This window comes from Prinia subflava, chromosome 7 (genome assembly GCF_021018805.1).
Source record: "Prinia subflava isolate CZ2003 ecotype Zambia chromosome 7, Cam_Psub_1.2, whole genome shotgun sequence".
Lineage (NCBI taxonomy): Eukaryota > Metazoa > Chordata > Aves > Passeriformes > Cisticolidae > Prinia > Prinia subflava.
The window spans coordinates 16,785-43,265 of NC_086253.1; the positions used below are offsets into that span (position 1 = coordinate 16,785).

Genomic DNA, 26,481 nt, shown 5'->3' on the forward strand with positions numbered 1-26,481 from the left:
TTGCAATTACTTATTATAAATCTGAAGCTATTCTGTAATACGTGTCTTTTAATTATAACTTTAGAAGCTTGCTTTGTATTAAAGAATTTTTAACTGTAGTTTTAGACTGTAAAAAGGCTTTTAGACAAAAGAAGGAAGTAAGGAGGGCCTCAGGCCTTTTCACAGAAGGTTGGAAACATCCTGGATACAAAAGAAGGATTTCAGCTCACTGATTTATGGTTCTTGAAAATGGAAACTGGACATCACTATTGAAGATTGACAGACCTGGAAAATAGATACTGGACCCCCACATCTGGAAGCTGGATGCCACCACCTGGGATACATATCCTGGATGTACATCCTGGAATACTGAAATATCGAAATAGATCACAATAGCGTATAGAACTGAACAGGAACCAAACATTACCACCACAGATTTATGACTGTTAGATATTGAATAGTGACGTTAAAAATTAGAAATGGAAACTGCTGAGAAAAGCTTATGAATATGTATGAATATAGCCAATAAAATACCAGCAAGTCCAGCAATTGGTGTGCAGTTGGAAGGGAAAATCCTTCTACTGTACCCAGCACGCTGTCTTTGCTCACACTTTACCATGCTAATTAATTAATTATTAAATTGAATTGCTGCTTGATATATTGGCCGTGTCAAGCATCTCATTTCTAACAACCCACAAATTAATTCCCAGGCTGTCTCAGTCTGTTAGAGACTAGAAACTCTGAAGACTATTCCATTTTGTCTACAGAACATGGAAAAATAGCAACTTTTTATCTACTAAACAGTGTTTTCCTGGATGAAAAGAAGTGCACTTGCAAAGGAAACAGTAATAAAAAAAACCCCAAACTTTTAATTTTTTTATTAACCTTTACAAGTTAAATAAAACTTGATCAGTGCTCTCATTCCCTCACACTCAGCACAAAGCCTTTTTTGTAAGGCTTTTTATTGTAACTTTTTTCCAAACCTTGAAAAAATAAAATTCCAGGCTTTGACCAAAGAATTCATAAGGCAAATAGGCAGTTAAAAGGAGTAGAGTTTTTACCTTATCTAAAAGCCTGTAGGCTTTAAAAATTCATTAGAAATGCTTGAGCATTCAAATTTACACTTAGTTTTTTTAATTCATGACAAGTAAAGGTCTATCAAATATTGACTTTGTCCAGTTCTACCTTAACACAGCGGAAAGAACAGAGATATTGAGCCCCACCTGTAAAAGACAAGGCACATTCAAGACCGAGCCCACTCCACTACCACACAAACTACTTACTGCTCCCTGAAGGCCAAGAGCCTGGCGCCCTCAAAAGACAATCAAGATAACTGTGCCAACTCTCTACAGCCCAGAGAGGAACTGTATGGTCTTTGCCAAAAGTATTTAGATCAATGTACTACCACACCACCCGGAGGCTGTGCTACCTTGTCCTTAGTATTGCTACACCCCTGGGCAGGGCAGCTACAACCGTGACACGGACATCCAACACCACAAGCACTGAGACTGTGTGATAAGTGCATAAGCAAAAATGACTTCCATAGGGAACATGGCACCCATCAGCAGAGAGGTCCAACAGTGCCATGACAGTGCAGGTGCTCTACAGCAGCCCTGCAAAGTGGTGACTGCTGCAGCCATCAGAGGAGACGTGGATGAGAGCCATCAAAAGAATGATGGATGAGCAAGAAGCCAAGCTTTAAGACAAAAGACTCTTATTTACCTGGGGATGCAATCCCCAGAGACAACTCTGTCAAAAGAGAACTCACAGAAGTGGAACTGAAGGCACCACCTGGCTCACCAATGTGAGAGATCACCGCTCAGAAACAATTACAATATGACAGACACCAGACAGATCCACACCTTAAGCTAGAATTGGAAGACAAGAAAGGCTTGACAAAGTGCTATGCTGATGTGGCAATGTACCTGCGACTCACGGGAGGGCTACCAAGGTGCCTGGTGATCACTTAGAACTATGGAGACACCAGGACCCGAGGAAGGTAGAGTGTACAATGCAGAAGACAGACTTAACAGAGTTTACACAACACAGACACATGCTGGAACTGCCTTCCTAGGCACAGTCCTCACATTGTGCTGAGAACTAATGTGCTCCCTTGACCTGCTCCTGAATGGCTCTCTCCCGTACACTGACTTTAAACTCCTCCTTGTAATTCCCAACCTTGCCTCCTATCCTCTCAGCATCCTTCCTTCCCCTTCACTTCAGAGGAATGGGGTTCTGAAGCCATCTTCCTTGCTATTTGCCAGCAAGCCCAGGCAGGCGAGCCTCAGTATTACTGCCCTGCTCTAGGGCACGCCCGCTGCTGGATGCATGTCCCATGCACCTGGGGCCGAGTGCACGCACGCACTGCCCGTGGTTGCAACAGCACCGTGGCCCTCATGACCAGGCAAAGGCCTCCTCGTAACCTCTGCACTGAGACCCCTTGGTGCGATCTGAGCTCCCCTGCCGTGCCACCTTCAGTGATCAGGAGTCATCCACACCTACCGAAGCGTCCCACTTGCCTCACCCATGTCCTCTGGCCCTTAGCATCTGCTCAAAGGGGAGATGCACCCCGCGCCATCATGATGCCCCTGTGACCGAGAAATGGGTGCAACAGCACCAGATCCTGAGCATGGTGCGTCCGCCACCCATGCCAGGACAGCAGTGAAGAGCGGCGGGCAGGAAAGGAAATGGCGCCCTGATGGGGCAGTAGCACACCGGGACGCCCCGGCAGCACCAAACTGAGCAGGATGACCTGCAGCCGGTGGGGAGCTCTGGCCGCCAGCCGTGCGGCAGGGCTGCAGGGCACCACGGGAAGTGTTCGTGCAGGTGGAGAGCTTCATTCTGGACAAGCCATCATTGAAGTGCTTGCAGGTGGAGAGCTTCATTCTGGACAAGCCATCATTGAAGTGCTGTCGGAGTAAGTTTTATATTAAACCACAGAAATAAAAGCTTTTGATACAAATAAGTAACAAAATTAATGTAGCAGACAATTATTTATCTACAATAGTCAACAATACAAAGAATTAGATATAAAAGGTTTTTTGGTCAAAAGCTTATTATACATTTGGAACATCTGTCCCCCTATCTCAAGACTGATCAAATACAAAGAAATTAGGCATAAAGCTTTCTGGCTCTCAAGAGATGCCATGATCCTAAGACTGAAAAAAAAAAACCCTCAAAACCAAAACTACAGAGTGTGTTCTCCAGAATAGATACTTGAATAAAACAAAACTTAGGGAAAAAAAAAAATTAAGCTCCACCACCATATTTGCTACAGGGAGCACTGGGATAAAAAAAGGAATGTAGTTGATACTGAAATCCTTCCTTATGTTACCTGTATGATTTGAAAATAATCTTTCCTTGGGAGAAGTGAGGTTAGTTTGCAGATACTGTCTAAGGAACTAAAAGGAGGGGGAGGGGATTCTCATTGATGGGATCATTTTGTATTCACTGTACTGCAAAATGACCAAGAACAACGTTTCTGAAGATTGAAGATTCTGAAAAACAAACTCCATCACCAGAGATTATCCTGAAGCCTGTACCTCTTCAGGAAATAATTATACCCCTGGGTTTTCTCCCCTGGGTTTTTAGCTGGCATTTCTCTGAGGGAGAGGGAGGTTTTCATGAAGATACTTCATGCTCCCATGCTCTGAAAAGTCAGAAACAACATGATTATCCCCCCTCAGCAACCACTTTGTAGTTAAGAGTCCTTCAATTCCCACTGGTCCACGTGCATGGATCCGCGAAGTACTAATTCCCACTTCAGCACCTGTAAGAAACACCCAAGATAAAGGTAGTTAATCCTCTGATGATCACTTCATACTAAAAGTTTTTGCACCTCTAAGTAAAAAAGCTGCCTGCCTTTCAGGGGCCTGCCATTCTCTGCTCCTCTCCAAATACCGGTTCCATTTACCTGATAGAGAAGCTTGAGGAGATCAACTATTACATTATAAATTGTAATGTTTATATAGTTCTGGCTGCTACAGTAACTTCCAGAAAGAAAGATGCAAGAGAGAGCGAGAAAGAGGTATCTCTTACACTGCTCTCAGACTGATCTAAAGGCATAATCCTTAAAAAAACTAAAAAGCTAAACTGGTAAAGATTATGATCTTATGTCCTTTTTTATCACATTGAGGAGATATTGGAAGACCTTAACTGGAATTTTTCAGTCACATGGAACACCGTTCCAGCTGACACAGTAACAGCGGGTAGTGGGAATTTCTGATTCTCTACCTCATCAAAGAATGTTTCCCTTGTCTTCTGCAATTCATGGTAGGTGCGTCTGTTTATTTAATCAATTGATACTCAGTTTGGTTCCTGCCCTTCATCCCTTAACACTGCAGGACTGCCACACTGGACAGGATCTCACTCTGCCCAGCAGGACTGAAGCATTGCATTCTTTACAGCATCAGTAGAAAGAGAAACAAAAGGAAAGTGGTTCAGCAGTTTCACATCCTGTATTGCATTGTTCTATCACTATATGCATGCAGCATACTTTACTGCAATTGAACTGAGCTTCAAAGGATTAAAAACATCTTTATGTGGATAAAATTTCTAGGCTTCAACTTTTTGTACAGTACCTTTCCTGAAAATCTTTTATTAGACAGTAAGATAAGAGACTAATTCTATCTTTCAGGGTTCATACTGTCACACTTTACACACACAAGAAAATTCTGTAGTCACAACCCTGCAAATATCTTCCCTCTTACCAAGTCCAAACCTATAGCCATCAGAGAATCGGGTACTGGCATTCCAGAAAACACAAGCGCTGTCCACATGCTGGAGGAAGAACTCTGCTGTTTTCTCTGGGAAAGAGGCAGAGACAAAAATAAAATCCATTGCCTACATTATGATCATGTATTCCAATAAACACAGCAGCTCTCTGTTAGTCTCAAACATGGAATTGTTCCAAATACTGAGAAATCCTAAACTCAATTGCTATTGCAGGTAATATTTGAGAACTACAATGCAGAAATGCCACATGCAAGATGTGAACTTGGACATCAGTAGCCCTTAGCAACAAGACAGACATTCAAGAGCAACTCTCTTTCCAGAATAAATCACTAGTTCATCAGGTCCTGTGACAGTGCTTACGGTATCAAATGCATGCCTTTTAGTGGCATGCATTTAAACTCAGCAAGAGGTATAGAAACAGAAGTCTACTTGAGTCACATTGGCCAGCTGCAGATCAACATGACCTTAACTGCAGCTGATTCTCAGAAGTTCTGGGCTTGGTTTGGTTGGAGAGTCAACTTTAGTCTTGGCACAGCTCTAAGTAAGGTTTTGAACTGGCACAGACCCAAGAGACAAACTACTACAATGTAGTTAGTTGCACTAACACCAGGAATTAGCAGTCAAACCAAAACAGCAGCTTAAAGAAGGAGCCTGGTCACTAACCATTCTCTGTGATAATAACATCCGTATGGGAACTTCCATACTTGTGGATATGTTCAACAGCTTCTCGAACGCTGTCCACTACCTCAATGCAGCACTCTAGGTCCCCATATTCTGTGCACAGAGATTTCACTTCTGAAGGACTGAATGTCAAGTAAGATGCAAACTTTGGGCCAGCATGAATCTTCACCTGCAACACCAGAAACATTTTTTTGTGGCTACTGATCATACCAGAGCCTTTCAGGTGAAAGTGTAGCTTCTTGTACTCAATATGGGATAGACACCCCTCCCTGTGGTGCTGTGCTTTGGACTTCTGACTAAAACAATGTTAAAAATACACCAATGTTCTGGCTCTTGCTGAACAGAGCTTGTACAGCATCAAGATTCTCTCCTCCCCCCTGTTCCATCTCTGTGCCTCTGGTAAGAAGATTGGGAGTGTGCAGGAAATTGGGAGGGACACAGCCAATAGCTGTTCAGAACTGACCAAAGGGCCATATAATGTCATGTGCAGCAATACAAATGGAGGGGAGGGGGATTTTGAAGAAGGTAGGCATTACTCAAGAGACTGGCTGGGCATTGATTTTTTAGTGGCAGACAGCAAGTAATTAGCTTTGTCTTGCAGGTGTTTTGGGGGACTGGTGGGTTTTTACTTTTGTTTTGGAGTTTACTTTTTCATTGGGTTGTTTCATCCTCTTTGTCCCCTTTCTTCTTCCTCTTTCCTTCACTTATCAAACTGTCTTTCAACCGACAAGGTTCCTTGCTTTTGCTCTAATTTTCTCCTCCTGTCCCACTTGGAAACAGGGGAGAGTAAGCAGGCAGCTGGATGGTGCTCAGCCACCAAGTGGAGTTAATCCACAACATGCATGCAGCATAAGAAAAGAACACCTATACTTTAGGAAACTTTGCACATAGATGAATTAGCTACAAGGTGCAATAACTGACATGTAAAGTTGGCTACCTACCATGACAAACCCCTAATTCGGGACTAATTTGAAATTATTTAAAGCATTTATAAATGCTTTTAAATTATTTAAAGTATTTATTTGGAATAATTTAAAGCAATTGTATCACTTAGTCACCAGGCAGACAAGACCAATACTTCCAGTACTTCCTAGCACTGCTAGGAAAACAGCTACAATACAGGCACCAGCCTTTAAGACAGCAACTGCAATGCAGAGAATAACGAAAGGAATGCTTCCAAGTTTGCATCTACAGAAGTCTTAAGATTTTGAATGACTTTTATCCTTTCACTTTATAAATTGATACCAGCCCTCTCTGAAGCACTTCTCAGACACAAAGGAGTTACTAGGTCCAAACCCAAAAAACCACACAGATATTTTTTGTTTGTTATAAAGAAGATTTTAACACATTATCAACCTTTGCTAAAGCACCTAAACAATGAGAGATAATTTAGAACAGATACAGCACAGAAATTCCATGCAAACAAAACACAAGGAACTTTGAAAAGACAAGCATAACTGGGAAATAAGTCCTAAGTCTACTGAATGTGAAGGCTTTTGAGATGGTATCTGTAAACCAGCATTTACTTGTGCAACTATAAATTACTTTAATTGCATAATCCTGCCCAATATTTGCATGTTTCTTGTTGTCAGGTCAGATTAGAGAGAGAGAATATCCTCTCCACTGTGTAAGAGGATGGATTAGGGTTGGTGGTGGAAATGTACTAGTAGTCATATTCCTCCCATACAAAATACAAACATCTACCCTGCACTCTACCCTTCCCAACAAACAACTGAACAAGACATTAAAAAGCCCCAAACATTACTTGTTCCTTGACTACTTATCAGCTTCGCTTACTCTAACCCTTTTAACATCATTGAAACATATGACCTCTCTATCCTGCATTAATCACTGCCTGTGCACTCATGTATTTGTCAAATACACAGTGCTGTGTGAAAACCCTTGATTTACGTGCAATTCATACTACTTCACGGATATTTCTTCCTGATGCATTTCTACTACCTTTACTGAAAAAACATTGCTTGTGTCTGAAAAATTAATTAGTATGCTGGCCTTCTGATTTCCTTTCACATACCAGGAGGGAAAATTGGTGGGAATAAAGGGCATGCAAGAGGAAAATTTTAAAAAACACATGTATGAAGCAAATTCAGAAAGGATAAAAACAGGAAAGGAATTCACTTGGGTAAGTGGCACCGGGCTGGCAGAACCCCAGCTAGCTCTGAATCCTGGCTGTGCCAGAGGCCGTACCCAAATCTGCCAGCAGTTTCGGGTAACGGTGCAGAACAAGGCTGTACTTCTACTGCAACAGGTGTTGCAGAGTCTAGGTTTCAGAGCAAGGACTAGAGAAGGGTTATTCCATATGATTTCTCAGAGACCTTTATTGCCCAAGAGGGAGGGATGAAATAAAGAGGACGTGCCAAAGCCTGTGTGCACTTTTAACCCGGTGACCAAGGGGTGTGAGACAAGCAGGTAATTGGCCCCAGGATAGACGGACAGGTGTTTTTCTAAAACATAGGGCAGGGTCAGGGGAAAGATGGACAGCTGACTGAAGCTTACAGAGACAGGGTAGGGGCAGGAGAGGTGGACAAAGAGACAGGGAGGAGATACCTTTGGATGGTACCTGACTTATGGGGGGGGGGCGCGGGGGGGAAGAGTGGAAATAGGGAGGAACCACTGGGATATGAAACTCCAAAACAGCTTAACAGAAACCCACCACCACAGGTAAGAAGCTAAATGAACAGATTCAGGAAGACGAGGCTTTGCATCTGGCTGAATTTGAAAGGGGAGAGAAAGGGAGAGAAAGGGTTGTGTATATGCTTTTATGGCAGAAGATTATTTTTGCTATATACAAGGAAGTATATAGCAAAGGTATCCGGTAACAGCCTACAGCTGTCATGAATAAGCTGCTTTCAGATAATTTCTACAGAAACACTTGACACTGTGTGAAGAAGCAGTTCACTGACGTGTACAAAGACACATATGGGTAACTGAAACGTTATGCCATGTAGACAGGGCTACACCAGCCAGACCAAATGCTTCTACAGTTTTATTAAAAAAACCCAGACAAAAACCACAAAGTATGAGTGACTAACCTGTTCTACTCTCAACATGTCTATGATCTGATCAAACAATGGCGTTCTCAGCAAGTCTCGATGAATTAGGAGAGTTTCCAGAGCATTACAGGCAGCAGGGTATTCACACTTTGAGTCTCTAACTGAAGTTTAAGAGTAGATAATTGGTTACATAACATTTACAACAAAGATTTTTGGATATTATATAAATTATAAATTACCATAACTACATTGCAAACTCCAAAGTTCAATTATATCCATGAAATTCAAGTCACCCTCCCAGAGCTTACTTATTTGTGTGACCTTCTCAACACTGGCATCCGTGTCAACATACACATGACAGATCCCTTCACTGTGTCCCATCACTGGAATTCCCTTAGCAGCTTTCTGGATATTCCTGACTAGCTGTGACGAACCACGTGGAATGATGAGATCTATCAGCTTATCCAAACGGCAGAGATCTTCTACTTCCTCTCTCGTATTCACCTGTGGTAGTTGCAATACAAAGAGTTTACAGTTTGAACTCTCAAGTTTTGCTCACGCTTTTTATACACACCATAGCAAAGAAATATTTGATTTAACTCTAGGCACTTACCAGTTGCACTGCATCTCTGACTCCGTGAATAGAGAGTGCTTCTTGTGTCAGATGATGAAGGATTTGATTGCTATGTGCTGCCTCTTTTCCTCCTTTGAGTAGTAAGACATTTCCACTGGCTATGGCCAAAGCAGACACCTGTTAAAGGAGTTTATTATGGGGAAAAAAACACCCTTAAATGTAATCTGGTTCTTCTGTCAGAACAACATCCACAAAATAAAACCAGAATTTTTTGTTCAGTTGACTTACTCAATATCAATCTACAGTTTTCCTTTCATGGCTCCAAAAAACCATTACAAGTAGCAACACATTTATGCCTAGAAATTAAATTTGCTAGTTTCAAGATCAAACTTGAGTTTTCAGGATACTATTGCCATGGGGAAACTAGAGTGAACAAATCAGAGGAAACTATGGACATAGGGCTTCATACGAACTAGATAGCTGCGTGGGCAATTACACCAAGGAGAATAATTATAGGAGCAAGAACTCTTGTCTCTAACACAATTCCAGCAGAGAGTGGCAAATAAGCTCTTCCTAGGAACAGGAAGAACATTTTCATCATGCTGTCTAGAACAGCAGTCATAAATAGACAAAACGTCCTCTAAGTGTGGAGAAAAAAAAAATTGAGTCAATAGCCCAGGATCATCTTTGCTTCCATGTTTATCACCAGAATAAACCGGTAGACATTGCTGTCCTTCTGTTTAAGGTGTCAGACTGCACCCATTTAAGTCTAGCAATGCAAGAGGTTTTTGTTCTTTTCTACCTCAGAGTATGTCAGGTGTGATAAAGCTCATTGTCAAAACCTTTTCTTTAACCCATTTTTGTATTCTTTGTCCCAACTTCGTTCACAACGGCCTCACAATTTGTCCACCTACTTAAAAAAACAAAAAAATTTGAAAGCATGCACTCCTTTGGAAAATAAAATCACCTCCTCTCCAGAACCTTTAGAAAAAACAAACTCAGTATGTAATTTTGCTGAATTACTATCCTCTGGGAAAGATTATATGTATCATTATCATCACCTGTATACATCATCACCAAACCTACACTCATTAGAGAGAGTATCTACTGTATGTTGAGATGCAAATGCCAAAATCAGCCAGGCTCACGCCTAACAAGAAGGTAGCTTGACGGCACACTTTAGATTCTGATTCATAAAATAACCAGCCAAATACATCTTTCCCCTTCTAGCATCAAATGTAATAATAATCAGAATGCTTGGTATTCTACCTCATTTGAAAAGAATATTAAAAAATAAGAAGCACCTTAGAAAAACACACTGAAGTATAACTGTCTGGGAAGTCTGCCTTACATAACTATCATGTGTCTTTTTAACTTAAAAAAATAGACCTTAAAAAGCTATCTGATTGTATTTTAAAAGTACCTTCCAAGTATCTGCCCCTCCAGATCAGTATCACAAAGGAAAAGTAAACAAATAAGCTTATTTAAGTAAAGAGGCATAAGATTAAAAGAAAGGTTTTGACCAGGTTTGAAAAAATAAAAAGAATACCAAGAATTAAGACTCTGTTATAAACGCCAGGACAAATTTATTGCCAAATTCAATAGTTTGGTTTATTAACATCTAAATCACAAAATTTAGAATCAAATTATAACAATTTCAAACAATAAAAACAAAACAATACGAACTCCACGAACAGCAAACTTACTTGACTGAAGTTCTCTCGGGAAAAGTAGAGCCAAGGGTGACCCCAGAGACACAGGACCTGGCAGCCTTGTTTCTAGCTGGGTTCACAAACTTGCTTACTTAAAGACCTAACTTAAATATACTTAGTTTCCTCTTCGGCAACTTTCTTCCCATTGTTTCTCTAATCATTGACTATTAACTTTATTTACATTAAATCTCGAAAGGGTCCCCGGGCACATTCAAATGCTAATGTCCAGAGTTAGTCCTTGCTTTGAGTAACTGCCGTAGAGGTGTGTGATGACTGGTGTAAGTCTTTGCTGGCACGTCTTTGCTGGCACGTAGCGTTTGACCTGTTGCGAGTCCCGATGAGTTGAGCTGCACGTAGGCAGGGGCAAGTCGTTCTCACTTTCCATTTTTGGAACCCGGAAGATCAGGGAGGTGCTTTCCAGAAGTTCGTGAAACGTGCGGGTTTGAGCAGACACACACATACTTTTATATAATATATATATCACAGTTCCCAATCTATAATTATTTATAGAACATGAATTAAACAACTATATTTCCCACAACTCCCCCATTTCTTTTCTTTTGTCAATAATTTTAATTCATGTTTTTTATTTAACTTAATTGTTTTCTTTTTTCGAGTTTCTCGTTTCTTGGAGAAACACCTGACCAGCGATTCCTGAACCATGTTTGCCTTTTCTGCTTTTCTTTTATCTTTCTAATTCCCATGTCCCTGACTGCTTTTGAGTGCCAGCTAGTTACTTGTGTCTTAACAGGGGTAACTTTTTGGAGGAGCTTTATGTCACAGGGCTAGCCCTTCACTGAGCGCACAGCTTGGTTCACACCCCCTAGAGTGATCTGCAGAGGCTTCTCTCTGTCTGGCTCAGCGTCTGTCGGGTTGCAACTGAACAACGGGGAAGTTTCTTCGCGACAGCAGGGGCTCTCTGCTCGGACCCTCGGGGTGGTTCGGACGGTACACCTCTTTTTTTTAAAAATTCTCTACTGAGATTACTTTACTTGCTCTGCTACTCACGGCACTACATTAGTTCGACGGCACTCTGTGGCTAACACTTGGGCTTTTAGATTTAATTTTCTCTTTAACTCTTTTTCGTATATTGAATACTACTTGGGATAATTTGGTTCTATCAATCTCAAACGTGTGGCACAGTTTAAGAATCGCATAGTTAGAGTCTGTTTTTCTTTAGAACACCTGGAGCATAACCCCAGCGGCCCCCCCACCCCTACTTGCAGTGCACTACTCAAATTTCAAGACAATAATTGTATTTGAAATGGATATATGGATTGTAGGGGCATCTAGGTTCAGAGCAGCGCATGGATATTTCTTCTGCCATTTGTTTCTGATATCTTGGGGTTGGAGTTCTTTCTTTTTAAATTTCTGGAGCTCCGGATTTACTCTTCCTGATGTTCTAACACTTTCTTTCTGGTTACTCTTCTCTCTCTCAGTCCTCCTTGTCGGGTGGTTATTAAGTTTCTTTTGAGGCTCTTCTAGGCTGCAGCTTAATGTTTCTAGGGTGTTGGCATCCTCGGTGCAGCCGGACCCTCAGATCTCCGGGGGAAGAGATGACCTTCCATTTGGGGTTTTCCCTCGGGGCTGTTAGTTTCTTAACCCTGGAGGCGTGTGTCTAGCCTCTTTCAGCTGTTCGGATGGCTGTATCTGTAGTTAAAAGGACAAGAAAGGGTCCCTCCCAATGAGGGGTTAATGACACCGCTTTCTAAGCTCTGATCAGTACTTTATTTCCTGGTTGTATCTCATGAATATACATCGAAATCTTGCAACTTCTTCAGATTGAATTTACTTAATACAAAATTCTAAACCAGCTCAATACTACAAGAATATTGTATAGAGAGAATCTTTGTCATGTCTACTATTCAGAAAATCTGAATATTAGAACAAGTTATCTAATAGTACATTCACACTTTTACCATAAAAACAATTTTGTCTTTGGATCACTATGATTCTCACTTCACTATTCACCCAATGTACTATACAATCCAGAATTTTTCCCCTTTTTTGTACTGTTACAGGAAAAATCAGAAAGAAAATTTTACTTTTTATTAAACGAGGTTTATACTGAAACATACAAACAATTCTTTTTACATCTTACTAATACTTCTGACAATGTCTACTGGATATATAGCGAGTAAACAATAAACACTAAGACTGCTCTAAATCTCATAGTATTAACACAGGTTTTAGCTTTTTAAAGAAAAATTCAGTTTAAAAAAATCATAGATGAGCACAAACAATTTGGGCTTATTTCAAGAATCAAACTCAGTACATTCAGAATGATTTGGCATACAGACAAACATTCATAAAACTCAGTATCTTACAATGCTCGGTGACAACAGCAGTTTCTAGGACAATCAGCTGTTAAGGTTACACACATCTTCACTCAGTTTCTACAGTCTCAGTGTAATGAGTTTGCACTACTGCTGATTAACTGAACTACAAATTTATATTCTAGACCCCTACTCAGCACATTCTCAGATACACACAGCCAAAAGAAGGACGCAACTTGAGTGAGACAATGGGACCACCTTGTCTTTATTTTCGATGTGCACCCTGCTATGGCTATTCTCACTTAGCCTCTAAGAAGCATCTGCCTTTACAACTGCTTCTCACCTTTGCTTCAGCCACCCTTAATGATCAGCAAAATTAACACAATTCTAGAAGTACTATCGGACCTTTCAGCTCTGCTGTTAGCTTGATGGCGACACTTCTTATTTTGGTTTGTAATTCCACTGCCTCGTAGCAATTGTGACTACACTCTTCAGATCTTCCCCAGGACCGAAACTGGGCGGGGTTTCGAGCAGCAGCAGTACGGAGTTCTAACTCCGGGGAATTTACTAGAATTGCCTCATATTTCAATAGCCGGGATTCAGTAAGCCATTTAAAACATACCCCACCGGTTTCCTGGCTCTCGCCCACTCTTGTGTAAGAACTCCATACGCTGTGTGATTGCTAACATCTACGAAAAGCTGGAACTCCCGGTTAATATACCGGGGCAGTTCTCGTCAACTACTCGTGCAGATTTGTCTACAAACCATTTCTCACAGACAGGATCAGCTGCAGACCCCTATTTCAGCGTGGCAAGATACAATCCTGCAGCAGTAGCTGAAGTGACTTTTTTACTTCATCAGAGAGCTAATTCAAACAATCAGTGAGCAGTAAGCAAAATTTGTACAAATTAAGAGAAAAACTTAAGACCTCACCCATAATCCTGGGGGAGTATTTTAACAAGACAGAAAAAAACAAAGCACACCAAATAGAAGAAACTATTACAAAGAGCAGAACTTACTCTGTAATAAACTATACATTACTTAAATTCGGAACTTAAAACTCAGAAAAGTTTTCCAAAGCCAGGAGTCACTGTAAACATCAGGCCCCGGTAATCAGACAGCTTTATCTAGTACAATTATCAGAACATTAACACTACTACTTTTTACTTCAGTCTAAAAAAACTTCACAAACTTAGCTTTTCTTAACAAACAAACTCGAGATAACTTGTGCCTAATTCCTAAAGTAAAGCTCTTGTATTTGCTATTTATTCTTGCGTATTATTAAACTTAAATACACAAGCAAACACCGACTAAACTTAACACTGGTGACAAAATGCTGCCTCTCATACATCACTTACTCTCCACCCCTGAAAACACAGGCACCAGGGCAACCTCAAGGTTCACATCCTCTAAATTGAGGAGCAAGTAAGAAGACATAATATCAAAGGGACAACACAAACTATCTCTTTCTAAGGAGTCAATAATTAAAATTAAGAATCCCGGTTCCCAATTAGATAAAATACATGCAGAATAGGAACTGCAAAGAATAAAGAAAAATCTTGTAACTACTAACACAGAGAATTATACTACTTTCTCAACTTAATACTAGAATCCTGACTCCAATTACTATTTTAACACTATCTCGACAGAAAGATTTAGTTTCCTGCCTCTCAACAGCTACTTTAATTTTGGCTTCACTGGCTACATGCTTCAACTTTTTGAAAGAAAAACTGAAACACACAAAACCCTTGCAGTACACAGTCTGCTAACACAAATGCCATATTCCTGCTCAAGCTAACAATCTGAATTCAAAATGTAGCAATTGTTTTAAACATAGATGAGCTACATCTACCATACTATCAACCTTTTGATCTGCACAAAATCCTCACATGCAGCAGACAGACAACTAAAAGGAAGATATATTTTCAGCTTTTTAAGAACAAACACCTAGGTATTTCTTACGCATAAGTATAGCTCTCATTCTTGGTCTCTTCTCTCAATACTTTTATCTATTTTTGCTTCTTATTTCGCCTTACAGGGCGGTTTTCTGCCCCGGGCAGCCTCGTCTAGTCACTTTAAAACTGCCGCTTTCCTTCGTCTCCCGGCAACTATGGACTGACTCGCTCTGCCGCTTGCGGGAAGGGGCGGGTTTCGTTCTATTCTCACGTTAGTGAAAAGAAGAAAAAAAGAAAAAAAAACAACTCCGCCGATCTCGTCTAGGAGAAAAAAACTCTTAAAGCAAAATACACAACTCTAGGGAGTCTCTAAAATGTATTCAGCTTGAAGTAAAAGATCTACTACCACTAAGGAAAAGAGTAGGCAAGATTCTTTTTAATCTCTTTTCTATCTTTTTCTCCTTTTGCAGACTCACGTGAATTCTCGCATTTCTAATTTGCACGCTTCCCAACACCACTAGTTATTCTCTAATGCATTCTAATTCACTTTTGGTAATTTCTGTTTTGCTCTACTGTCAAATTTCTTACGGGAATGCTTCTTTTCTCCTATTTTTCTTCCCGGGCCATTCTTGCTCTCACACCAACTGTCCCACCCCGAATCCCTCCCGGGCTCTTCAAGATCTCCTTCGGGGGTCCTGGTTTTAGCTAGGGCTCTAACTGGTGTATACCTGTCTGGTTTATTCTTCCACCCTTCGTTTTCCTTACTCTTCTTCTCTTTTTCTCCATATTTTAGCATCGGTGGCCGAGGTGCGGGGTCAGGACCAGAAACGGGGGCAGGATTCCCTCTCAGGAATCTCCTTGAACGGGAGGGAGGTTTCTGGAGTGGCCGCTGAGCTCGGGGCTCCGCATGGGTCTCGGATGGCAGTGCTAACTCTGCCCCTGAGAAGGCCGGGGAGGAGGAAGTGGTAGGGGTAGGGGCTGGCAGGACGGGGGCCACCGAGCCGTGAGAGAAGTTTATCTCGTAGTCCAGTTCATTCCGTGTTTCCCTTTCTTCAGAACACAGCTTTACTCGTACTTCATACTATAACAGAACATATGCTAATTCTTCAAATTCTCTCCTTTTCTTCTTCGCTACATGTTCCCACAGAGCTTCCCACGCCCATTCGTCAAAAGTACCAAACACAGGCCATATAATATTAGGTCCTATCTCCTTTCCTCCCCAAACATTCATACACAAATAAATCATCCGATCTTTAGATGCTCCTCTCCTAATTGGGCATTCTTGCCAACTTTGCAACAACTTTCTTAATGGACTTTTCTGAGGAATTTCAAGAGCAGCCCTCGCTGAGGTTTCTCTTAAGGAATCCTCCCGATCTCTGCTGAGATCTGATCCCATACTCCCCGTGGCACAGAAGTTATGGGATACCAAAAATTAAATCCCGAGTTTCTGAACTCGATGCCGTTAACTTAATGATCTAACGGATGACCGTTCCGTGGATGTTCGGTTAACGGCGGGGCTCTGTAACCGCCACTGAAAAAATTAAGCGACCCCCCTGGTCGCGGTCAAGAAGGCTTACTCGTCCCCGAACTCAAAAAGGGACGTCCTCTTTCCTTCAGGACCCCCTGGTGACCTCTCCCACCCCGTCGGGTAACACTCACACACGAAGCGAAATATCACACGTTCCAATCGCTTCCCCGTCGGTCGGCCGTGTCCCTCGCGGGAGCAGCGGAAACGCGACCTTAAGGTCCGCTCTTGCTTCGTGATAAATCACGTCTCATTCACACACACACTCACACGCACATACACGTTCTCAAGCACTTGGTCACCCCCACTCAACCACGCTATACTTACGGTCCTTTTCCTGCGTGGATTCTTCGTGCACTTAGATTTTTACGAGTGAAACAATACCGCGGTTCCAGGGGAAAACCCCTGCTGAGTTCCCGAGCCCCCCCAAGCTAGCTTGTCCTAATGCCTAACCCCTTTGCTGTTGTGGGTTCTGGGTTCGTAAAGCCAGTTCGTTCTTCCGGACTTACCCGCTCTGCCAGGCCGCTTTTTACGGCGGGGCGCCCCCCGGTCAGAAGCAGGGATCCGTAGAATATTCAAAACTGGCCCCACGTTGGGCGCCAAAATTGTTATAAACGCCAGGACAAATTTATTGCCAAATTCAATAGTTTGGTTTATTAACATCTAAATCACAAAATTTAGAATCAAATTATAACAATTTCAAACAATAAAAACAAAACAATACGAACCCCACGAACAGCAAACTTACTTGACCGAAGTTCTCTCGGGAAAAGTAGAGCCAAGGGTGACCCCAGAGACACAGGACCTGGCAGCCTTGTCTCTAGCTGGGTTCACAAACTTGCTTACCTAAAGACCCAACTTAAATATACTTAGTTTCCTCTTCGGCAACTTTCCTCCCATTGTTTCTCTAATCATCGACCATTAACTTTATTTACATTAAATCCCGAATGGGTCCCCGGGCACATTCAAATGCTAATGTCCAGAGTTAGTCCTTGCTTTGAGTAACTGCCGTAGAGGTGTGTGATGACTGGTGTAAGTCTTTGCTGGCACGTCTTTGCTGGCACGTAGCGTTTGACCTGTTGCGAGTCCCGATGAGTTGAGCTGCACGTAGGCAGGGGCAAGTCGTTCTCACTTTCCATTTTTGGAACCCGGAAGATCAGGGAGGTGCTTTCCAGAAGTTCGTGAAACGTGCGGGTTTGAGCAGACACACACATACCTTTATATAATATATATATCACAGTTCCCAATCTATAATTATTTATAGAACATGAATTAAACAACTATATTTCCCACAACTCAAAAATTAAAAGATTAAAAGCAGAACACAAGGTAAGGAGTTTCAAAATGGTTCCGTCTTAAAGACTAGTAAAACATACTTCAGAGCAACAATTGGATTTGGTAGAATCTATAAAAAACAGTCTCTTGAAGGATGCTTGCAATTTCGCCCTGTAAGTATTAGAGGCAAACATGCGGCTTGTATATACTTACTACAAGCTTATTAAATCTTAACCCAAACAAGTATGAGATGCAGTAGTAAACTAAGAGGAGGGAACTGCTCCTCAATCAGAGACCCTCCTACCATCAAGTGCAGGATGGAACAGAGATCATGCAATTCAAAGACAGAGTTATCAAAAATTGTCCTCTGAAGTTGAATCAGTGTTGGGGGTTAGATTTGTTTCTTTTCTATTTACAGAATTTTTTCCCATAAGCTGCTAGGACACTAACTACTGGGTACTTATGGGTACTTAAGGAAAAAACAAAGTAGCCAAAGGAGAGGAATGAAGCACCTGGCTTCACTCTTTCGGTCTCTGGGAGTTTCTCTTGGAGGGGGAAGATACCCGAGTTTTGGGAGCAGATAAAGGACCGGGCTGGGGGCAGCTGTTCTCTGTTGCTCTCTGCATCGGAAGGAGGAGGGTCAAGCCGTTGCTTACTGCGGAGAGAATTCACTGTCATCACGGTAGCCTAGTCCTAGAGACCTACTATCATCTGCTTGTGTGCCCAGAACTCTGAGCCTGCCTTTGCCCACCCTGCTGGAGCTGGGCTGCCGCTGTCCCACACCTGCTGCTTCTTCAGCACTGCTCTGGGTCTTTTGCTACCCTGTAGCCCTGCACGTCCTGCCCTGCCAGGATGCCCTGCAGTTCCAGCTACCACCATAGAGATTCGAGTACCTCTCATCCACCAGCCCGGGATTTCTGCTCATTTCCTGCCATTCCAGCTTAGTGCTCCTCAGAGTCCTGCAGGGGATCAGATTGCCCCCAGGGTTTCGTGAAGCAAAGCTTCTCCTCCATCCCTTCCTGTCTTGGCTGAGAAGGGTATCATGAGGTTCTTGTTTTCTGAATTGTTGTTAATGCCATAGTTATTGTTGTTTGTTTGCCTTGTTATACATACTAGTAAAGAACTGTTATTCCTACCCTCATATCCTTGCTTGAGAGCCCCTTAATTTCAAAATTATAGTCATTTGGAGGGAGGAGCCTCCATTCCAAGGGAGGCTCCTGCCTTCCCCAGCACATACCTGTCTTTCAAACTATGGCAATCAGGAAGCCTGATGTGAGTATAAGGATAAGAAGCTGGCAAGAAGCAAAGCAACTACCAAGACAAGCTATCCTAAGTCTGTAAAACAAAGCAGGGGAAGGAAGGGCAGGGCAGGGCAGCCAGGAGTCAGTCTGGTGTAAGTTTTAAGATATAGCAAAGAGAAAGAGGAAGACATCAGCTATGCAAGAGACCTGGGCTGAAGTCCAGGAAGACAGAGGCAAATTCAACAAGGTGACATATTGGTTATCTGTAACAAACAGAGCTGGAAGTCAAAGGAGACTAGTGTCTTCTTGTTTCATAGGAACTTCTCTTACAGCATACTCCTTTTCATTGTGAAATGGGGACTACTTACAAAAATCTGGCATGAAGTACAAAGGTGTCCACTGGTTGAGCCTCCCATCCTCTTGAAGTGGCTGTACCCATCATTTTCTACTTAAAACACCTGCTCCTATGTTAGAGAACGCCTCAATCAAGCTTCCTAGATACCTAACGTTTATTGTGGGAAAAGATGTTACTAATCGGGGGGAGGGGCTTTTTGTTTTAATTTTAAAATCTACTTCAGTTGCTCAGTAAAGTAGTTGGGAGTTAGAGAGTAAGACCACGGTTGCCTCTGCAACATTAGTTCAGCATCTATAATTTCATGCATTTTACAACAGTATTTACTTGCAGCAACACTTCCACACAATGCTGCAGGGGAAGGCATTTGCCATTAACATACCTGCCTTATTCCTGGCATAAGACAAATGATTAACTGAACACTGCAGAAGCAAGTTCTGAGAACATCTCTGCATAAAAAATAGGTAGGCCAACAAAACTAATTGTAGATGAATCCGCAAGAGTCCTTTGAAACAATACTTTTTGTAGTCTCTTGCTTGCTCACCAACAGAAATACCCAACAGTGTAATCTACCTTCCTTACAAACCTGGGGAAGACAGTCAGGACGAGATTCAAAGATGACGAGAAGGACACCAATTGGCACTGTCACTTGCTCCAAATCCAAGTCTTTAGCTATTCGAGTTCGTCGAATTACACGGCCAACGCTGTCCTGCGAGGATGCTGCAATCTGACGCAGACCAATAGCCAAGCTGTTCAGCTTTGAAGTAGACAGACTTAGGCGTTTTAAAAAAGGGAGTGCTAATCTCCCTAAAAGAAAGAAAAAGTTGTGCTGAAAATAGATTGGTCTTCCTGGGCTCAAGCAGAAGTGACTTGAATGAGTGCTAAATCTAAGGAAAATTAGGATATTTCCCACACTCCAGCAATCCCACACCTGAGATTAAAAATGCACAACATCAAGTCTGGTAGTCACAATAAAACCCCTCAAATATCACAGTAATTTCACCCACCACATTTTCAATTAATGAGGTTTAAGTGCTTTGTACATGAAGCAACTGCACAAACCACCAACATCCAGAAAGATAAGGTTTGTTCTATTTCATGTACTGAATACATGACTGAATTTCTTACAGATTTCTACCCTTGCAGTATTTCTGGAAGGTCCAGGCAGTAATTTCATCTTTCTGTTTTACAAATAGAAACACCAAAGTGCAGACATGCGAAAAGCATTTCTGTGCAGACTGGGCAAGAACAACTTGAATTTTCTAGTCTCAACATGTTCAAATACTTAAGTTAACCCAGCAATGTCCCCTCAAATACTCTGGTCAGTAGTGTCCTCCATAGAGTATTACAATTCGTGATGTGTCCTTTTCATGTATTTGCTATGCCAACGTGTACACAGCTCAATTCCAGCTTCTCAATGAACACATTGATCTAACATAGAAGAATGGGTTTCATCTGAGCTACCTAAAGAGAACCTTCCTCAATCGGAAGAGGACAACTGATGCTTTGGCAAGCATCAATTTAAGTGTAGAGATGACAGCCTTCCCTTCAGGAAACAAACATTCCATTAACCAGCCCAGAAAACACGCACTGTATGCATGACAGTAACAGAGACGCCGCCTCGAGTTCCCGCCTCTGCCTCTGAGGGCTCTGAGGGGCTTTGAGGGGCTCTGAGGGGCTCTGAGGGGCTCTGAGGGCTCTGAGGGCTCTGAGCGCTCTGAGGCTCTGCGGGCTCTGAGGGGCTCTGAGGGGCTCTGAGGGGCTCTGAGGGCTCTGAGGGCTCTGAGGGGCTCTGAGGGGCTCTGAGGGCTCTGAGCGCTCTGAGCGCTCTGAGGGGCTCTGAGCGCTCTGAGGGCTCTGAGGGGCTCTGAGGGGCTCTGAGCGCTCTGAGGGGCTCTGAGCGCTCTGAGGGCTCTGAGGGGCTCTGAGGGGCTCTGAGGGCTCTGAGCGCTCTGAGGGGCTCTGAGCGCTCTGAGGGCTCTGAGGGGCTCTGAGCGCTCTGAGGGCTCTGAGGGGCTCTGAGGGGCTCTGAGGGGCTCTGAGGGGCTCTGAGGGCTCTGAGCGCTCTGAGGGCTCTGAGGGGCTCTGAGGGGCTCTGAGCGCTCTGAGGGGCTCTGAGGGCTCTGAGCGCTCTGAGGGGAGAGGGCGCCCCCTACTGGCGCACGGCGCCGCCTCGAGTTCCCGCCTCTGCGTCTGAGGGCTCTGAGGGGCGAGGGTCCCGCACCTGGGCGGGAATCGCGTCCCTGCGGTGCCAATCAGCAACACAAGTGGCATCTACGTCCCTTCAGTGACACTCCTGGCCCCTCAGCAGGACACGGGCAATCAGCCCTTCCTTCAGTGCCCTATTACCCCCTGGCGGGGACACATGTCCTCTCAGTGACACTCGTATTCCCTCAGCATCACTAGGGGCACCCAGCTCTCCCTCAGCGTTCTCTCTGGTCCTTATATATAACCTCAGATTTTCCTTCCAAAATGTTCTATTCCATTGAGGTTACATAAGATTTTTCTTTCATAATGTCCCCATCTGCATCTATATGTTACCTCTGATTTAAGCCCCAAAATTCCACCTAATGATTAGGTCGGATTTTATCTCCAAAATGTCCTTTTTTCCCCCTACTGATTCACCTCAGATTTTCCTTCACAAATGTTCTCTATTTATCCCATATAAATTACCTCAGATTTGGTCTCCAAAATATTCCTGTAGTCCCCTGTAGATTACCTGAGATTCTACTTTAAAAATGTTCTTTTTCTCCCTTTAAAATTACCTCAGATTTTTTTCACAAAATTTTCTCCGCCCGACCTCTCCACATTACCTCAGACTTCTGCCGCCTTTTCCCAAAGCCACCTTTCTGCCCGAGAGATCCCCTCAGATTTTCCCGCCAAAAATCTCTGCCGTATGTCCTCCACAGATTATTGCAGCTTTTATTCCCACCGTCCAGTGGAAATAAAACTCCTCAGCTTTACCCACAAAATGTTCACTCCATGCCTACAGGTGGTGCCTGGGGATTCAAGCGTTCCTCCCCTCTCAAGTTCCTGCTGTCCCCTCTGAGCTACCTCAGCATTTGCCCTCACAAACTGAGACACCGTGCAGTCCTGTGATGCTACAGGCCCATCCGTTCTTTACCATAAATTCCCTGTTCTCGGTTTTCCAGTTGTCCACAACCATTTCTCCCCAGTGTGACATTTCTTACAGTTCTTTCATTCCCACCCCACAGGTTTCCAATCCCTTCATTACATAGCCATTCCAGCTGTCCATCACAGTTTCACTTCTCTTCCTACCATCTGTCTTCCTCATTATCCTGTCCTATTTTCTCCCCTTAGCATTCAAGTAACCTTCTTCCAGCTTGCTCTGTCATTTCTTATGAACATCCCCAAAGACATCCAAAGCTTTACTTTCCCCCTCCTGGAAATAAAGCACTTGACCCTTTTGGATGCTTTCTGGACAAACTCACTTTGGGAACAGGCTGGGAGCAGGGGCACTTTCATCCTCAGTCTGGGTGAAAGTGCCTGTAGCACTCACAGGTGACACCAGAACCACAACCACAGTGTTCTGCCATTCCCAGGACTGGAGAGCTCAGTCAACATCTTCAGGACATTTCATGACTAAATGACAAATCCATTACAAATGCAAATACAAATAAAACCATTTTTACTTTCTTCTTAAATAGATGCAATTCAATTTAGTAATTAATTAATTAGCATGGTAAAGTGTGAGCAAAGACAGCGCGCTGGGTACAGTGGAAGGATTTTCCCTTCCAACTGCACCCCAATTGCTGGACTTGCTGGTATTTTATTTGCCATATTCATACATATTCATAAGCTTTTCTCAGCAGTTTCCATTTCCAATATTTAACGTCATTATTCAATACCTATTGTGGTCCATTTTAGGTTTCAATATTCCAGGATGTACATCCAGGATATGTATCCCAGGTGGTGGGGTCCGGCTTCCAGATGTGGGGTTCAGCTTCTATATTCCAGGTCTATCAGTCTTTGATAGTGATGTCCAGTTTCCCTTTTCCAGGAACCATAAATCAGCGGGCTGAAATATTTTCTGCCGTATCCAGGATGTTTTTTTACCAGTCTGTGAGAAAGCCTTTTTACATTCTAAAGCTACAGTTTAAAATTCTTTAATACAAAACAAGCTTCTAAAGTTATAATTCAAAGACATTTATTACTGAATAGCCTGAGATTTATAATAGGTAATTGCAAGCAAAGTTTGTTCAGAAACATTTTTCCATGCTTTCCTCAGTTGTTTATTAGAACTCATCTTTATAACTGTCTCATGGCCGTGTTCTACAATTACAATTACAGAGATTCTTTTTATTTCCCTGACACGAAAGACTACTTTGTATTTCACAGTCTAGAGGATAAAACTCAGCCGCTCGGAGCTGCCTTTCTAAAAGAGAAAAAACCCTGTACTTTGAACTTTAGCCAAGCATCCTTTAACAGAACTCGCAAGAATCGGTTGTAAGAGAATTCTTCGAAGGGCGCCGCCATTGTGCTGTACGGACGGCGGTGCTGCACATGCGCAGTGCTGCTGAAGGGCACGGCCCGGTTCCCGCGTGTTCAAACTCCGCTCGCTCGGCGGGGCTGCCCCGGGCCGGGGGCGCTGCCCGTATGGCCGAGGGAGACATCCGCAAGGCCGGGACAGGCCGGGCCCGCTGCCTTCTTCCCCGCAGAACCGCTCGGCCCTGAGCAGAGTCCCGCAGAGCGCGGAGCGGACGGAAACGGCGCGGGGCACACGGGCGGCACGAGCTACGCAGTTGGCGTAAGTTTGGTATTCACGAACGTTACGCAATCTACGGAGCGCTCGTTAATAGCGCGGGTTACGCAATTTGCGTACGCGGCGGCAATGCCGCCGATCGCATTCCATGGGGATGGAGCTGCTGCGGAGAAGGGAACGGGTTCTTTAATGAGATTAAAAGCAAGGAGCGATCGGAGGAAGTAATGATAAAAATACAAAGCCAAATGGAGCTTGCAGAGATAGACCAAAACCATAAAAAACTGCAAATATGCTTGGTGTTACAAATTGCATATTGAAGATTTTCAAGCAGCGACAAAGGAGGACAAAAAATATTCTTGGGACTCTGATAAAACCTTCACTAGCATCTAGAGATAGTGGAAGGCTGAAAGTCTGAAGATGGCTTTAACATCCCCTTTTTAAAGGGCTTAACAATGTTCATTTTCTTTGACACCACCTAATACAAGCTTTAAGGTCTAGCAGAAGTTTTACCATTTGTCTCATTCACTTTTGTGAAATACAAAGTTATGTTTCGTGTCAGGGAAATGAAGAAAATCTGTGTAATCATAGTGATGGAACACAGCCATGGGACAGTTATAAAGATGAGTTCTAATAAACAGCTGAGGAAAGCATGGAAGGAAGTTTTTGAATAAATCTTTTGCTTGCAATTATCTAGTATAAGTCTCAAGCTATTCTGCAATTAGTGTCCTTTAATTATAACTTTAGAAGCTTGCTTTGTATTAAAGAATTTTTAACTGTAGTTTTAGAGTGCAAAAAGGTTTTCTTTTAGACAAAAGAAGGAAAAAGGAGGGGGCTCAAGCCTTCACAGAAGGTGGGAAAACATCCTGGACATGAAGATATGACTTCAGCTCACTGATTCATGGCTCCTAGAGAAGGAAACTGGACATCACTGCCCGAGATTGATGGATCTGGGAATAGAGATGGGACCCCCACATCTGGAAGCCAGATCCCACCACCTGGAAAAACATATCCTGGAAGTACATCCTGGAGTATTGAAATATCAGAATAGATCACAATGGTCCATAGAATTATACAGGACAATCCATAGATTTATGGCTGTTAGGTATTGAATTGTGACGTTAAAACTAGAAATGGAAACTGCTGAGAAAGCTTATGAATATGTATAAAATACCATCAAAACCAGCAATGGGTGTGCAGTTGGAAGGGAAAACCCCTGCCACTGTACCCAGCGCTGCCTCTTTGCTCACACTTTACCATGTTAATTAATTAATTATTAAATTGCTGCTTGATATATTGGCCGTGTCAAGCGTCTTATTTTTAACACTTTGTATAAAATTTCTGTGTTCAAAGGGGTTTGGTTTGTATCCATTGCTTCACCTCAGCTCTGTCTTTTCCCCCTCCTCAGGATTCCCTTGATTGTTTGGTAAGCACATTTTAATGCTGGGTTTTCCTGCTCCTCCTTCTGTAGGTGAAAACTCCCTTGCACAGTCTAAGAGCCGGTTTTGTGCCACGAGCTGGAAATAAGAAAAAATCTGGAGGAGGTGGGGACAGGGGAGATCAGGTCACTTCCACATTCAGGTCTGTGCTTCTGTCAGATGAACTGAAGCCATCAGAGGAAAGCAGTGAGCCATTTTCACAGCCACAGCACACACACTCACCCACAGGCGTGAAGCACAATTGCCGTCCCGCTTTCCAAAGCCCTGCACAGAAGGGTTTTAGCCAGGATTGGGTCGAAGCCGCGGTTCCTGAGCACAGCTTGACTCATCTGGACACAGCCCTAGAAAGAAGAGCAACTGCTGGTCTGGCTGCCAGCCCACGGAAAGGAATAGAGCCCCACTTTCCCTGTGGGGAGCAGGCGGAGCTCTCAGCTCCCTGGCAGCCCGTTCCAGCTGAGGAATCCCTGCTCAGCTGTCCCCTGAGGGCAGCCACCGCTGCCCGTGGGCACTGTGAGCGCATCTCCCCTGCCAGAGGTTTCCTGCCGAGGCTGAGCTGCAGCCCTGCCCTGCTCCCCGCCACGGGGGCAGCTGCATTCACCTCCGTGGGACCTCGGGGAGCACAAAATGCACACCCAGCCGCACTCGCTTAGCCATACTGACACAGAGAATCTCTAACTTTTGCTTTTCTTTACAGCAGAAAGAGCTTTAGTCACCACAGCAAGAACTTCAGGCAGCCACAAAATTTCAAAGTGAATGTGATGCTGTTCTCCACTGGCTCAGAAGCTGTTCCCGTTTGTGCAGAGATCACCAGAAACAACGATCATGCCAGAGTGACCGGCCCCCGGTGAGGGAGTGACCGTCCCCGGTGAGCGCCCCCAATGAGCGCCCTCCCGGCGCGCTTTCGTGCCCTGTGCCCGGTCCCGGCACTCTCTGCCCGCTCCATATCCGTACTCGCTGACGGGGAACAAGCATCTGAATCTGGAACAGGACTCCCGTGCTGATTAATAGGTCTGCTGGCATTTATTCCCTTTGGTCACTCTCCAGGTACATTATGGAGTTAGGAT

At 43.4% G+C, this 26,481-nt stretch overlaps 1 protein-coding gene across 1 annotated transcript; it reads right to left on the reverse strand.

Annotated features, from left to right (window-relative positions):
• Positions 1 to 2,886: 2,886 nt before the first annotated feature.
• LOC134552962 (delta-1-pyrroline-5-carboxylate synthase-like) lies at positions 2,887 to 22,424 on the reverse strand. The gene is made up of 8 exons (XM_063402193.1): positions 22,383 to 22,424; positions 19,845 to 20,189; positions 9,022 to 9,159; positions 8,717 to 8,912; positions 8,448 to 8,569; positions 5,377 to 5,563; positions 4,689 to 4,784; positions 2,887 to 3,748 (listed from the first exon to the last, which is right to left on the reverse strand). The coding sequence occupies exons 1-8, from the start codon at positions 22,422 to 22,424 to the stop codon at positions 3,567 to 3,569; spliced, it is 1,308 nt and encodes a 435-aa protein (XP_063258263.1). The 3' UTR covers positions 2,887 to 3,566.
• Positions 22,425 to 26,481: the final 4,057 nt, after the last annotated feature.